The sequence below is a fragment of the Heteronotia binoei genome, chromosome 1, assembly GCF_032191835.1.
Source record: "Heteronotia binoei isolate CCM8104 ecotype False Entrance Well chromosome 1, APGP_CSIRO_Hbin_v1, whole genome shotgun sequence".
Taxonomy (NCBI): domain Eukaryota; kingdom Metazoa; phylum Chordata; class Lepidosauria; order Squamata; family Gekkonidae; genus Heteronotia; species Heteronotia binoei.
The window spans coordinates 47,840,723-47,856,799 of NC_083223.1; the positions used below are offsets into that span (position 1 = coordinate 47,840,723).

General features: G+C 43.3%; 1 protein-coding gene across 2 annotated transcripts in view; it reads right to left on the reverse strand.

The window, feature by feature from the left end:
• CPSF3 (cleavage and polyadenylation specific factor 3) overlaps window positions 1-16,077 on the reverse strand; it is a 28,613-nt gene that overhangs the window by 7,644 nt on the left and 4,892 nt on the right. The window contains exons 5-12 of one of the 2 annotated variants that reach the window (XM_060234165.1): window positions 15,664-15,841; window positions 13,265-13,354; window positions 11,549-11,699; window positions 10,182-10,357; window positions 5,802-5,960; window positions 3,849-3,995; window positions 1,078-1,230; window positions 108-216 (exon numbers count right to left, since the gene is read on the reverse strand). In XM_060234165.1, coding sequence (XP_060090148.1) covers window positions 108-216; window positions 1,078-1,230; window positions 3,849-3,995; window positions 5,802-5,960; window positions 10,182-10,357; window positions 11,549-11,699; window positions 13,265-13,354; window positions 15,664-15,841 — 1,163 coding nt within the window. The remainder of the gene's footprint in view (window positions 1-107; window positions 217-1,077; window positions 1,231-3,848; window positions 3,996-5,801; window positions 5,961-10,181; window positions 10,358-11,548; window positions 11,700-13,264; window positions 13,355-15,663; window positions 15,842-16,077) is intronic. The other variant, XM_060234174.1, reaches the window with a different exon arrangement.

Genomic DNA, 16,077 nt, shown 5'->3' on the forward strand with positions numbered 1-16,077 from the left:
TGTAGGAAATTTGGGGGGGGGGGGATGAATAGGGAACATAAATTGGGCTTAAGAAATAGCCTACTGAGATGAACTTATGGTCATACTCTCCAGCCACTGTTACTTACTGGACAGGTCACATGGACCAAGGATGTGATAGTTAAAGTTCCTCTTCACCAGTATTCCTGAAACTCTCTGCCCTTGTTCTGGTTTCTTGTCTGCTAGAGAGCCCATGACCTGAGAAAAGGGACAACCACAGAAGATTAATGAGAGGGTCAACATACAAGAAAGGTGAATGGAAATTAAACTGCGGAGAAGAAAAGTGGACTCCATTTAAGCAGGAGACAGTGGCAGCAGTGCGCTAGATCTTTTCGCCAGGTACAGACTGACATTTTCACGCTAGCATGGACACTATTTACACAATATCTTGTGTATCCCTGCACCCAAATAGATCATCCACAGTAGAATAAATGCCTTTTACTCATTCTGATGAACAACTCTTTCCCAATAACCTGGCCTGGTGTCTGATGTTCAACTTTAGAGTGGGCATACAGGCAGAGGAAGGGCAAATGCCCATAATGAATAACTCATGTTGGTTCTTGCTGAGGATGCTGGCTGCTGGACTCTTCCTAGTCTCTAGGAACGAAGCTGCGATCCTGAGGCTTTTACCAAGTATCTGATCATGAACTCTTGCCAGCCAAGACAACTGAGCAACTAGGGCCAGGATCCCAGCCACATGCAGGAACAGTTTTTCTACTGTCCCCTTTCTGCTGCCAGAGTAATCCCTTACTCTCCTAGGAGACTGGCTCCAGAGGATTTTTTTTTTTGGAGGGGGAAACCCTTTTGAGTTTGGATTCAAAACAGCAGCTGAGACAGAAAATCAGCAACTTCCTTCCCTTGTGCATAGGGCTCTCTGAAGCCTGGTGTGGAGGCTTCCATGATAAAGTCAGACTGAAAGAGAACTTCTTCCCTTCCCTGCTAAGCTCCTCATACAGCACAGGGAGCTCTTATCACTGTAGGGTAAAAACACAGCTTTGGAAGGGGGCAAAATATTACTTTTGACAGAGACTAGATTTGGGTTTTTTTTAAATTCATTACCTTGGCAAGCTTTTCTCCTCTGAAGTTGAGGGTCACAGCTTCAGTATTCCTGGGATTGTGGACCTCAATGTGAACTTCGTCATTATCTTCATATTCTCGAATTAGTGCAGCTTTCAACCTGGCCATTTCATTCTGCTCACCGTGCACAAGTATCTATATTAAAGAGTCAACACAGGAAGATCTCAGAGTCTAGGCACTTTTTATTGTGTATTGCTAAAGGCACTTTTTATTCAGTGTATTCATTCAGCGTATGGCTGGGGCAAGAAGAAAAAAGGGACGCATCCTAGCTGTGCACAGCATGCCCTCAGCAACTGCATTAAGTCTACCCTGTTCTTGTCGCCTGCTGCTGGGCTTGTTTCTTTTTGTTCTCATCAGCTTCTTGGCACAATTCTTTCGTCAGAAACCAAGTAGTTCTCTGCTAAGCAGAAATAATTCCTTTGAGACTGTGTCCTACCTGCCCAGCGCCACCTCAGATGGGGCCTTTAGGGGAGGGTGTGTATGGGTCATGGGCTCCATGAGGGAAGTGGGGGGCACAGAAAAGCCTGGGGTGCACATGGATAATGGTCACAGTCTTTTGTAACCTGAGATGCATTTTTGAAATGTTCTGAATCTCTACCATTCCCCATATCACCTCACCTCCTCTCTAATACCCCTTTCTTATGCATTCCTTCATGTTAGGTTAGCCTGGATGCAGGGTTTTTTTTAGCCAGAATGCACTGGAGTGCTCTTTGGCTGGCTTGGCCAGGGCTCTGGCTCAAAAAAAGTCTCTGGCAGAGGGAAGGCTGCCTGGGGAGGTGGGTGGCAAGATGGCACTTCAGCAGGGCCTGGGAGCCAGCGGTGCCAAGGGTCATCACCACTGGAGCCACTGAAGCTTCTCCAGTCTTTCCAGAAGCATGGGCTGGGCTGACGAGCCAGAAGTGGCTGGGTGTCCACCACACATGGAGCTCACGCTCACCATGCCTGCCTTATGGGGAGCTGCTGGTCCTTTGGACTAAAGCTGTCAAGGGTGAGACTGCAAGAGAGCGAGCGGGAGAGGTGTTGGAACAAAATTCTAGGGCAGATTATTTATTGTCTTACGCATTTGTTCCCTGTTGCCTTCTACATCAGCTGCAAGCTTTGAGCTCTTCCTTGAAAGTCTCTTCCCCTCTGCATCCTTGGTACTCATCATTTTTCATCTTTCCTTATCCCCTTCTTGATTTCTCCATCCATTGGTGGGGGGGAGGTGCAAAATACATGCAACAAACACTAACAGCTTGCCCTTGATATTTTCTTCTTTTATAAAATACAGACCTGGAGGCTGTAGTTTGGAGTAGAAGATCTATGTGGGGAGGGGGTTCTTAGTCTCTCTCCTTTAGCTCCCCCCTCACTAAAATCATGCTCCCCAAAACTGCTTTTGTCTTGATGGAGCCAAGAGACTGATAACTGGGTCTTTTCCATTGCACAGTAAAAACCAAGAAAAAGGAGAGGGGAATTATTTTAAGAGGAAAACTTAGAGTGGGACATATGAATTTATGATATTGTATTTTGTATTGTATTGTATTCCCCTTCAAGGAATGATATTGTATTGTATGATATTGTATTTTGTCTTCCCCTTCGAGGAGCTTTAAAAGTAACATCCCTGGTTTTTCATTCCATTCCCTGCATGTCTTTTTTCAGTACCTGTTTTTTCCACTGGGACAAACAAAGATTCTCTGGGATAATTTCAGATCAGGTACACGATACAAGGAAAAATCTTATCCCCTGCTCATGCCATAATTCTAATCAGAATCATGACTCCCAGCCTAATTTTTAAAGGAAAAAAAATACTGCTGGAGTATTTATGGAACACTCAGTATCTTGAATAGCTAAGCCCACTCTTGAAACTCCTTAGCACCCCCTCCCCATCAGCACCCTCTCCCCATCCCCATTATCTTTCAGCTTCTGATTTCTTCTGCTCCATCCTATTCTTCTAGTTTTGTAAATGTCTCTGCTTTGTACAGTACCTGGCACGGTGTTGTTTCTGAACTGTGCACAGCAGGACGTTCTGGAGGTTTGTCCTATGAAGACTTCTTTTTGTTTCTTTGAAACAGAAGCCCTCCCCCTATTTCCCTTCTGATATTATGAACACAGCTGTCTTGTTGTAATATGGGTTGTGACCTTCAGCTGGTATGCAGCGCCCCAAGCATCCTTTCCGCAGTGCTGAAGGAGTTAAAAATACTTTTCAATGAAAATCTTCCTAAATGTGTGTTGTGTACTGTGAGAAGCTCCTTATTGCCCTGAGCATGGTGGACTGGGTATCTTTCTCCCTTGCACATGGCTAAATTCCACCCTGATCTGGATGGCCCAGCCTTGCCTGATTGTGCGTCCTTGCTGCGATTGGCTGGGGTATCCGGTGATGTCATGTGGTGTGGCCTAATATACTAATGAGTTCTTGTTGGGCTTTTTCTACAAAAAAGCCCTGCCCTGCCTGGATGAATCTCATTTCCAAACGATATCAGAGAGGTTTTCTCCCATCAGCAGTTGAAAACAATGATTTTGAGCAACAGTGACTCTTAAGCTCATTTTGTGATAATTCTTTTATAAATTTTGCATAATATTAACTGCAGCAGTATTCACGATAAAAATCGCATGCCATAAAAACGTGTCAGCCAAACTTGTTAAACCATAAATTATTTCAGAAAGGAGCCTTGCTTTGAACCACTGATTATTATCTACACCCACCCCTCCCCCGGCCAAGTTATGGAATGTGACAAATACTGTTCTCCCAGAAAGCAGCAAAAACAGATACTAACCACATGGGGAGGTTTCAGTGCTCGAATAAACTCACTGGTTTGTTGGTAATCTGTATGAGCAGAGAAAGAAATGTAATCCACTGACATCTTTAGCTGAAGTTTCTGTCCTGACATAGTTGTAATTTCTTCAGGTTCAGACATTATATGCTGTAATGAAACAAAATTGCAGTAATATGTTGTATCAGTTCATTGAGATTTTTTAAAAAGATACCATGATGCATATGCATCCTAAAAGCCTAGCCCTGAAAACGTTGGCCTTGATTTTACTCTACAAAGTCAATGTGAGTTTCAATATTAAAAGGAGCAAAAAGAAGGGCTTGAGACTGAAATAGGGTTTGCGGCGGAGGGGAGATTCAACCCCAAAACTCACAGTGCTACTGTAAGCCGAGTTATACCATTCTAAGCCCACTGACCTGCATGGATTTGGAAAACTTTAATTCTGCTCAGAAAGGTACACCTAGGCCGTTTTCTCACTAGCGTTTACTCCGGCGTAGCACCCCATTTACCTCCGGATCTTTTCCTGGTTTTCGCACCTGTTGCTCCGGCGCTGCGTCTTGCTCCGGTGCTGCAGGGGTTTCACGCCGGAGTATCTAGATCCACCTCCTTCCGGAGTTTTTGAAAACCTCCGGATCCACACCGGATCCACTCCTCGGAGTTTGCTGTGGGAAATCCATCCACGCCGGATCGACTGCTTTGTGGGCGTCACCCTCTCCCTTTCCGTCCTCCCACCCCATCCACCCCCTTGGCCAATCATCAGCCGTTCGCGGCGCTTCCCAAAAGTGCCCGCACGGCCATTTTTTTTTTAAAAACTTCATCTTTCTTGCGTAATAGCGATATTTCAAAATTAACAAATAGAAAAAAAAAACCCTCCTGAAGCGGCGGGTATGTGAGGTTTGCTTTTCCGCTGTTGCGTTATTTCGCAACTTCGAAATTGCATTATACATTATACATTGTTGGGGGGGGGGAAATCTAGTGCCGGCGTGGGCCAAAGCGTTCATGTGTGTGTGTTTTAAAAAGGCAATGCCTCCCTCAGCTGTGCCACCAGCATTTCTGGACCTGCACAAAATCGCCATGTATAAAATGGGAAGTTGGAGTCCTGCATTCTCCTCCCTGGCTACATTCCGCTCGGTTAGAAAACAGACGCGAGCTCGCTCTTCACACGCGCCACAGAAGGGGAAGGAGAGAATGGGGGGGGGGGAGCTCTGGCAGCAGGAGTCAGTCAGGTCCCCGTTGCGGCTGCAAACGCCAGCCGGGGAGGGGGAAGAGCGTGGAGGAAATCCCAGCTTCACCACCCGGGAGGGAGCGAGGCTGGGAAAGGAAGAAGCTGCCACATACACACACACACACACGCAACTCTGGAATTTGTGTTGGGGGGGGGGGAATCTAGTGCTGGGATTCTCCACTGTGAATGCTTCTGTTAATACATAAAGGGCTGTGGAGGATACTACAGCTGCAGCCACTCCATAAGCAGAAGCGGCACACGTGATGCGGTTTACGTTGTCATGTTGTTACGTTGTTACATTGTTACGTTGTTACGCAATTAGACTTGCGCTTAAAAAAAAAATGTTTGACAGGGCATCGAACTCAAGTCGATGCTAGTGCAAAAGCGATTTGAGCCGGGGCTTCATGGAAAGCGACTCCACTAAAGAGGCAATGTGCGAAAACGAGGAAAATGATCCGGACATAATTGCGCCGAGGAATAAGGGGAGCAAACGCTAAGTGCGAAAACGACCCTAGTCTCTTGGCCACTGTACTATCTGTGTTCCCAACTATGACAAGTTTGATGCAAAATTACAATCGTTAAAGAGTAAAATCGTTAAAATTAAAGAGTACTTGTCTGCAAATATACAGACTCAGAAAATCCTGATTGAGCAATAAAAAGTTTATATGTAAGAGAGCCACTTCTCAGTCAGGCTATTCTGTATTCAACACAGCGATAAAATGAAAACTCACCTTGGCAAGTGTTCCTTCCACACAGTATCCTGCTATGATGACTCCATTCCTTTTATCAGTACACCAGCTCTCAAAAAGCTCTCGGGATAAGCCGCTCTGCATCATTCCAGGGGAAGCCATCACAACGCTGGGGCCGATGTCATCAAAATGATCCATACTCTATGCAACAACAACAAAAAAATACATTAATTCAATTGACAAAACTAGAGCAAAGGATCCTAGCCAATTTGTGCATGCTTTATGATACCATGCTTATTGTACAGAAGGTTTGCAGTGGTCTTTGTTTATATTACACTCCTTTGGGTCAGCAAACTCAATATTTTCAAGAATATGTTGTTTTAATGTGGTCCATAATTAATACGCTGGACAGTACAGGATGATGAACTTTAACACTGAACTGATCAACACAGGGTAACTCAATAGACAAATAAGCTGCTAGCCCTGTGGAGGTGGAGTCAACCATATTCCCATGAGTCTGCCTGCAGCTTAAGGGGTTCTTCCACTGAGAGTCACTTAAATTGCAGAAAGGATCCAGACTTTGCTTACTGGAATGGAGGACAGGATCCACCCTGCAACTGAGACATCTTCTGGTTGCCATTTAATCAAAGGGTGATTAACATGTGGAATTCACTGCCACAGGAGGTGGTGGCGGCCACAAGTATAGCCACCTTCAAGAGGGGTTTAGATAAAAATATGGAGCACAGGTCCATCAGTGGCTATTAGCCACAGTGTATGGAGCACAGGTCCACCAGTGGCTATTAGCCACAGTGTATGTGTGTATATAACATTTTTTGCCACTGTGTGACACAGAGTGTTGGACTTGATGGGCCGTTGGCCTGATCCAACATGGCTTCTCTTATGTTCTTTCTTAAACATGCCAGATACTCGAGCTTACTGCCCACCCCTACCCTTTAACCAGAGGAATCCATAGCAAATCCCCTCTCCCATCTGAAATGCTGTGGTGACAGACCTCGTGCCTAGTGGGACCCTACCCCTTCCTCTCAAACTGCACAGCCATTCTGTGACAGCCTTAGAAACTGTTCCATCATGGTCAGTGTGCATTTGTAGTTCACTTTCTATACACACTGGAAGCTGTCTACTGTGGGATACTGAAATGCCACATATGTCGCACCGTGGGCTGCAGGGAGAAGGAGCCTCTGAGTATTAGCAGCTCCATCTCACTACTGTTTCTCATGAACAGAACCCAGCACTCTACTTCTCCCACCAATCACCTTTGAATAGATGAAGATGGTCTACAATAACTGATTAGACAGACTGGAATATGTCCTCTAGTAAAACATTTGGCTAGTAATTTCTGCAGTCATTAGTCATAAAGAGGAATCAGAGAATGAATGGAGTGGATCCAAACATCCTCCAAAGAACCTTATTCTAGTCTAAGAAGTCTGCTGAAAAGCCACTCAACTCGGTGCAGAGTTTGTAGAGCGTTTGATCATCATCTACAAGTTATATATTTTATTGTATTTCTATCCTACTCTCCCCCACAAGCAGGCTCAGGGCAGGTTACAACAGAATAAACCAGTTAAAAACATCACAGAATACTTAAAGCCAACAAACCCCCTCCACCTAACATAATCTGCAAGGAACTCCTACATGCTCCTGCATGAGTGCCCAAGATGGGCCAGAATGTCGGACAAGTATACATAACCATCAATGGCACAGCTGAATTAGTGCAAGCCCCGAGAAGTAGGTGGGCAGGGTGGAACAGGGCGAAGCAGGGGAGGCCGATGCAATTTGGACACTTGCTGTCTCAACCAAAGGCCTAGAAGAACTCCGTTTTGCAGGTCCTGTGGAACTGTAAGAAGTCTTGCAGGGCCCTGATCTCACTTGGGAGCACATTCCACTAGCCAGAGCTGAAAAAGCTTTGGCCCTGGTTGAGACTAAACAGATGTCTTTTAGGCCAGGGATCATCAGGAGATGTTGTTCTGAGGAGTTAAACACTCTTCTGGGGACATACTGGGAGAAAAGACTCTGCAGATATGTTGGTCCTAGACCGCAAAGGGCTTTAAAGGTCAGTACCTCTTGGTTAGACTTCTAGGAGGATGGAAGATGTGTCACAAGACTGAAGGAGGGTGAATGCTATTCCAGTTTTCAAAGAAGTGAGGAACGATAACCCAGGAAACTACAGGCCAGTCAGTTTGACCTCTGTTCCCAAGAAAGATACTGAAGCAGATTTTAAAGGGGTCAATCTGTGAGCATCTGAAGGACAGCTTGGAGTTAAGGAGAAGTCAGCACAGGTTTGCCCCCAAAAGGGCCAACCTCATTTCCTTCTTTGATAAGAGAGATAGGTTTACTGGATCATGGGAATACCATGAACATTGTTTACCTAGATTTCAGTAAAGCTTTTGATAATGTTTGTCTTGATGGTCTGATTGGTAAATTGGAGGACTGCGAACTGGACTCTAGCGTAGTTACACGGATAGAGAACTAGTTGGAGAAGCACAGCCAGCGTATTTGTCAATGGCATTTGATCTGCCTGGAGGGAGGTGTCCAGGGGGGTACCACAGGACTCCGTTCGGAGGCTGGTACTTTAATATTTTTATAAATGATCTGGATAAGGGGGTGAAGGGGCTACTCTTTAAGTTTGCAGATGATGCCAAGGGAGTAGCAAACACACCAAAAGACAGATAGAATTCAATGAGATCTGAACACACTGAAAAGTGGGCAGATGTGAATAACACGCAATTCAACAAGGATAAGTACAGAGTTTAACATCGAGGTAAAAAAATCAAAGCCATGCATACTGGATGGGGGATACACTTCTGGGCTGCAGTGTGTCTAAATATGGGCAATCATGATGATGCAGCTAATGTGGTCTTGGGGTGTATCAACATAGGCATAACATCCAAATCACAAGATGTCATAGCCCAAGCCCTATGAGGAAAGGCTGGGGAACTTTAGAATGTTCAGTCTGGAGAAGAGGAGGCTGAAGGGAGAGATGTGATCATTCTCTTTGAGTATTTGAAGGGCTGATACTTACAGGAGGGCAGGAAGCTGTTCCTGTTAGCAGTATGGAATAGGACTCACAATAATGAATTTAAATTACAGGTGGAAAAGTACCAATAGGTTTTGAATTTTTTTTTTCCCAGCAAGAGTGGTTCATCAATGAAATCAGCTGCTTTAGGCTGATCTTGCAGGGGGTTGGACTAATTGCCCGAATGGCCCCTTCCAACTCTATGACTATAATTTTATGGCTAAAGGATACTTATCCCAGAGACAGGCCTTACACTTTGCTCAGTGGAGTGGTAGGGTGCACCCTGATATGCATTACCCTACCATTGTCCTGCAGAACAACAATACAAAGTTGTAGTGCCGGGGCTGCGCGGACTGCACTGGCTACCGGTCACATACCAGGTTCGTTACAAAGTGCTGGTTATCACCTTTAAAGCCCTATATGGTTGAGTACCTGCCTACCTGAGGGACCGTCTCTCCCCATATGAACCCCAGAGAGCACTGAGGTCAGCGGGGAAGAACCAACTGACTATCCCTGGGCCGAAGGAGGCAAAACTACAGAACACCCGTATACGAGCCTTCTCTACTGCAGCCCCACACCTATGGAACCAGCTCCCGGAAGAAGTGCGGGCCCTGCAGAGCCTCGAACAGTTCCGCAGGGCCTGCAAGACCATCCTTTTTAGGATGGCCTTTGCCTGACTGAATGATTGATGGATTCGCCTCAAGTGAGATCCGCCATCATATCTACTGAGGAAATAGCACCAGAAATATTTAATGTTTAATTTTAAACTGGAATGTTTTTAAGGTTAAATGCTGTTTTTAATACCTGTTTCAATCTGTTAATTTATTGTATTGATATGTTGTTAGCCTGAGCCTGCCTTAGCGGGGAGGGCGGGATATAAATAAAACGTTATTATTATTATTCTTTCTAATAGGTTTTGAAATTCTATTTTAACCAATTCTATTTTAAACCATACTACATGTTCCTGTGAAGTTAACTAGGGCTGTCTTCCAGTTAAAGGAATTCTTAATGAATTTTAGCCAGCTCAATAAATGTTGGCTGATTTGCAAATGAATAAAACAATGCTACTTGCTTGGAAAACAACCAAAAAGCATAATGGTTTTTAGGTTATACATGAACTATGTCACAGCAGAAAGCACCTTAGGATTCTTTTGTGAGAGAAAAAGAGAAACGTTTTTTCCTAAGATGATGCCTGCTACTTAAATAGTTTGTAAGATACTGAATTTACTTTTTAGAAAGTAAATTTTACTTTAAAAAAAAAGTTAGTCAGGGGCTTCCTGATTAACTGGGGCACCTCTTTAATTTATGCAAAGTTTTCAATCTGTTAATATTAATTAATTTATTGATTAAATGTTGTCATCATATTAAAACATCCTTTATTCACTCACCTTCAGATTACTAATGTGTTTGAATACAAAGGGGTTGTTGATGTTTATCTGCTTGCGGATTTTATCGTTCATGGCATTGACGTAGGTCTGATACACCGCCATGCACTTCTTTGCCAGAGAGGAAGCATAGTATATAGGGATGTCGTGGAGTTCAGGGTGATTCTGCCAATATTCATCTAGATAAAGACACCCCAGTCAATTTTTGTAAATTGTATCAAAACCACTCTAAACTCGGGGGGGGGGGGGGGAAGAGCTCTCTGGGAAGTTATTTTACAATGGAACAGATATGCTGTGATTCTCAGGGCCGGCGCCACAGGTTCTGGTGCCCTAGGCCCCACCCCTGCGAAACATGGGAAGATGAGAGTGGCAGGGCAGCACCTGCACTGTTTGTTCCAAGGGAAGGCAGTCTCCGAAGAATGCAGGCACCATCCTCCACCTTCACCTTCCGGAAAGCAAAAGCAGCAGGGCAGTGCCTGCACTCTTTTGAAGGCACATGCTGCCCCATCGCTTTCACTTTCCTAAAGTGGTGGTGCAGCACCTGTGCTCTTTGGAGTCTTTCTTCGCTTGCAAGGAAGGCAGGCTCCAAGGATTGCACACACCACCACGGATCCTCCCACCTACCTGCCCTACTCCTATGCACAAGCCCTACGTGGGTCCCCCAGATTTTCACATCACCTCTGTAAGGTGTTCACATCACCAGCACCTGCTGGGGTAAGAGGGAGGTGTGAAACATCTGCCTCACCAGCACGTAATCCAGCCCAAAGCTTGTTATCTTAATTTCAAGCATAAAAAGGAACTAACAGGCAGAACCTGAGACAGATTGCACTGGGCATACAAGCATTCTGGACAAATAAATGGCTTAAAATAAAATGCTTTCTTTCTCTACTAGAAAACTGGATAGAAGAAGCCTTGCCTAGTTGGCAATAAGCACCAATTTTATTTCCTGTAAAATAACAGCATTGCCAGAAGTAACAGAAAAAGCTTATTTTAAACAAGCAACAAAGGGTTATACTGGAGATATGTTGGGGTCATGAATTTCCATCAGCTACCAGCAGGCTGGGGTTGCTGTTTGGTGTGCCAAGTGTAGCTGAATACAGTAACAGATGGCAATGCTGCTCAGGTAGATTAGGGAACTGGAAAAAAGATGTTGGCAGCTAAATGCTGCCCTTTGCCTCTCCCTAAAGTCTTCCATATTGGAAATGAACCAATGCTTTGTTTAATAAAAATGTCTAGGCTTCCACGCACATGGCAGAAGCAGGATATCTAAAAATTAAGGGACGTTTTCCTAATTGTTATACAAAAAATATATGAAGCACATTAAAAATCATCTCTAATATGTTAGAAAAAGGTAATATGTAGATACGTACCTAGAATCAAAAGCAATTCTTGTGCTCTTCCTAGAGCAAACACAGGAATGAGACCTCTGCCTCCTCTGTTTACAATATCATGCACAGTGTTGCAGAACCTTGCCTCCCGCTCTTCCCGTTTCTCATGGATGTGTGTACCATAGGTAGACTCCTAAGGACATAAGTCACATAATTAAAACAACAGCAGGCAGACACCTCCTGTCCTATGTCCCCTGCAGGAGGGGAAAAAAAAATCTTACCCAAGCTCTACCATAGCAAAGGAAGTGATTCATTAATTACTCTCAGCAGGGAGGGGGGAATAAAGAAAAGATGGCCAATTTTTTGGGTAAGCATGCCACATCAGATCCAAAGGACAGCACAGCATCTCTCCTTACCCCTATGTTTTGATGTGGTTTTGCCTAGTTTGTGGCAGTGGAGCAATGCTGGGGTGGCAGGCCTGAGCCTACAGCTTGGTCTGCATATGCAGCAGAATGAGGAGTCCAAGTGCAAAGCCAGTTGAACTGACTGCACTACCTCTGCTTGCCGGTGAGAAATTACATTAGATAATGTAGAGGAGCATTACAGATCCCTCTTGGTGGAAAATCAGCACAGTACGTGAAAAAGCTGGACTAAAACTTTTATCTCCTTGGTTTTCCAATTTCTTTTTTTTAGGGAATTCAGAACATTTTAGGGAATCCTGAGCAGAAAAAATGTGATTCACACTTGCAGTCTGATAGTAGAGGCTGATCTTTCCTTGCTGATGTTCTTGTTCAGACAGGTGGTATAACTATCCTGTGGTTTTTAGTCATGTGGCTGGTGACAAAGCTCTGGGTGTGTATATCCCCTCAATTCTATAGTTTACAAGTAACTGGAAGCTACAAAATAATTTTTTCTAGTGTGGGGTGGCAGAGGAAAACATCTGACAGGTGTTACTTCACTAGCTGTGCTGTAAGACTACAGAAATGAAGGCTAGCCTGGTTTCTTCACTGGGCTGAGGCCTAAGGACCACTGGCAAGGTACACTCTTCCCTCTAAGTGAAAGCAAACCATGGCAAGGCAAATACAGAAAGTGGGAGAATTCATACGTGGTGAAAGTGGGAAAACTGACATAGTAAAGTCATGGACTCTGGGTATGAAAAGAAACCTTGGTCAATGTGCTTTCCCAGAAAAAGAGTACACAAGATTTTAAAGTCATGTTCACCCCGTAACTCCCCCCCCCCCACTATGGCCGTTTTACTCTTGCACACACTATTATTAATAAGCAAACATATCACAAGAAATAACAACACCATATGGAAAGTTTCTAAGATAGTCTTTCAAACACTCAAAACTTACTTTTCATCATATAAAAGTAGATATTTTAACAATAATATTCTGGAAAAAGTGTACATTAGTCTTTACATCATGCTTAACATATGTAACATCTTGTTTCTGAGATGCCAGAAATTAGAGATGACATGTACCCTTTTCATATTATTTATCACACTTGCATGCCATCTTTCTTCTACCATGGAATTCAAAGCCATATTCAAGGAAATCTTTGGTAGTTTCCAAACCAAACACCAAACTGACCCAAATATATTAATTTATTGACAAAAATGTATGCTGTCTCTTCTGCTCAAGGCTCCTTATTTATTAGGACTTCAGCAAAGCTGCTGGATCACACGCCTTCCAACCATACCCTGGGACCAAATTCTAATACTAGCATCAAAATTGCCATGAGTAAACAAAGACTTACAATGATAAGAATATCAGGTTTAATATTGGGAATTTCAGCTGCCATTAAGTGCCTGTCTTCTTGTCTTGAGAAATCACCTGTGTATAAAAGCTTTGATAAAGAAACAATGCATATTGAGTAAATTAATTATCGTTTGACTCAGCCCAAAATCTACTGACAATGTTAAAAGGATTAAGCTGGGGGTAAACTGTTGATGACTGAGGAAGGCAATAGCAAACCACCGTGTAAAAAGTCTGCCAAATAAACGTCATGATGTGATGTCACCCCATGGGTCAGTAATCCGTGCTTGCACAGGGACTACCTTTACCTTTTAAACTTAAAAATAAATAAATATTATCAAACATATATATTTATATCTATGGCCACCCTATTGTAATTCTTGGTTGATGACACACATCCAAAGACCTAGGAAAGTTCATACCAAATTCTATTATTGAAGATTTTGTTGCACATGTACAGTCACCGGGATAAGTTATCCATGGCCTACTGCATACATTTTCAACAACCGCACAACATGAAAAAGTAATACCTGGTTTCAATTTATATAAATTTACTTTTGGATGTGTGTTCCTTTATAAAAGCATTATTTATCACTGAGGAAGCCCCTTGAGGCCAAAACACATATGATCCTATTGGTCATCTGATATTTTTATCCACTGTGTATGTGAAATCATCAACTCTATATGTAAATTATAGCTTATATAAAGCTTATCTAAAGCTCATGTTGATGTTCTATGTAGTCTGATCTTCAGGCCATTTGTTTTTAATCTTTACCACTGTATACACCATCAAAATAAATTATATATATATATATATATATATATATATATATATATATATATATATATATATATATATATATATATATATGTGTGTGTGTGTGTGTGTGTGTGTGTGTTAATATTTACTTTTAGGTTAGCTTGACCCTTTTATCTTTGTTGATTGTGTGTAGCCAGAAGATCCAAAGATTGTCTGGCAGCCTTAAGTTATAGCTCTCTCTCTTTTAGCACTATGCAAGAGCTATAATTATTTTGAGGGACTGAGAGAGCTCAGAGAGCTGTGACTGACCCAAGGTTACCAAGCTGGCTTCATGTGGAGGAGTAGGGAATTAAACCCAGCTCTCCAGATTAGGGTATGTTGCTCTTAACTACTACACCACACAGCCTCTCACATACTGAGTTGTATCCAAAGCACCGTGAGTTCTGCTCACTGAAAGGAATTTTCTACTCTCTATCCTTCTGTTGTAACTTTTTTTTATTTATACCTTTTTTATTTATATCCCGCCCTCCCCGCCGAAGCAGGCTCAGGGCGGCTAACAACAAGGCTCAGGGCGGCTAACTTCCAAACATGCTGCCCCTGTTATTTCGAGGACCCTGGTATTAAGAGTGGGGAGAGCCATAAACTGCCAGAACCAAGGCTGGTTGCCTTTGACTGACAGAATCATCTTGGCTGGCTAGCAACAGCCACTCAGATGGGAGAGAGGAGTGGAGTCAATCAATGAGTTCTCTCTCAAAGGCCAAAACAGGACTTGAAAAGGCCTCCCCACCACCACCTCTTACTGAGAGAGGACCAAGCTTGGTTGCTTTTTACTGAGAGAAGCAAGGTTAGTTGCCTAGCAGCAGCCACTGCCTAGCAGTTTCCCCAGAGGGTCAATCCTCATCTGTTCTGGGGCCAGTAGTGGGTTGGGGAGAGCAGAGTCAGCCAATGCGATGCAAGAGCAGTTGATTGATGGTTTGACAGTCCAAAGTTGATGCACCACAGTCCCACCCAGTCTCAACCTAACAGGGTGCTCTGTTTTGCCAAGACAAAAGGGCTTTTATTATAGAATATATAATAGATACACGCATTAAAATCAATAAAATCAGTTAGAATAAAAACAAATTATAAACCCTGATGATGTCCTGCTAAAATTCCTCTAGTCCAAATTGCTGGATGTTGCATCGGGGAAGGGAGAAAGGGATGCCAGCTCAGCAACCACTGCTATCCTTAATCAAAAGCCTGGCGGAACATCTCTGCCTTACAGGCCCTGCAGAACTATAAAAGATCTTGCAGGACCCTGGTGTCATCAGGCAGCGTTCACCAGATTTGGGCTAGGACTGAAAAAGTCCTCGCCCCTGTTGAGCACAGTCGTGCCTCTTCATGGCCAGGGATTACCAGCAGGTTACAGATCAGTAGAGTGTAATGCCCTTCCAGAGACATAGCAGAGCTACCACAGCCAATGGTCCTTTATACCAGTCTTTTAACCTTTGTGTGACTTAAAACACATGATGGCATGAAAATCTCCCCATGCCCTTCCCTCAACTACTGCTACTTTTTAATCCCAAAGATCATAAAATAATACAAATAAGCACTCAGTGACAGAAGCCTGCTTGAATTTCTACAGAGTACTAAGGAAATACCTTCACACCAGCTATTTCAATCATGAACATGGCTGCCCCCAGAACATGGCCTGCATGGTAGCACCAGAATTTGATTCCTGCCACCTCTTTTACTTCATGGAAGTTGATAGTTTCGATTTTGTCCATGCTTTCTTCTAGATCTGTCTCTGTGTACAACATGTCATCTGCAGATATATTGCTGTAAGGGACAATAAGGAAAAATGTCATCCTGATCACTAGGCATTTTTGATTGGTTACAGAAATCTAATTCTCAACATGGCCCCATCTGTGGATACATAAATCAGGACAAACAAAACAAATATTTCTACAAACCCAAGAAAAGTCCAGTTTTGAGAAAAAAACTGAAATCTAACAAAAAAACCAAAACCAAAATTTTAAAATGAAATAACAAAAGCAGCAATTGTAGCTTTAAGA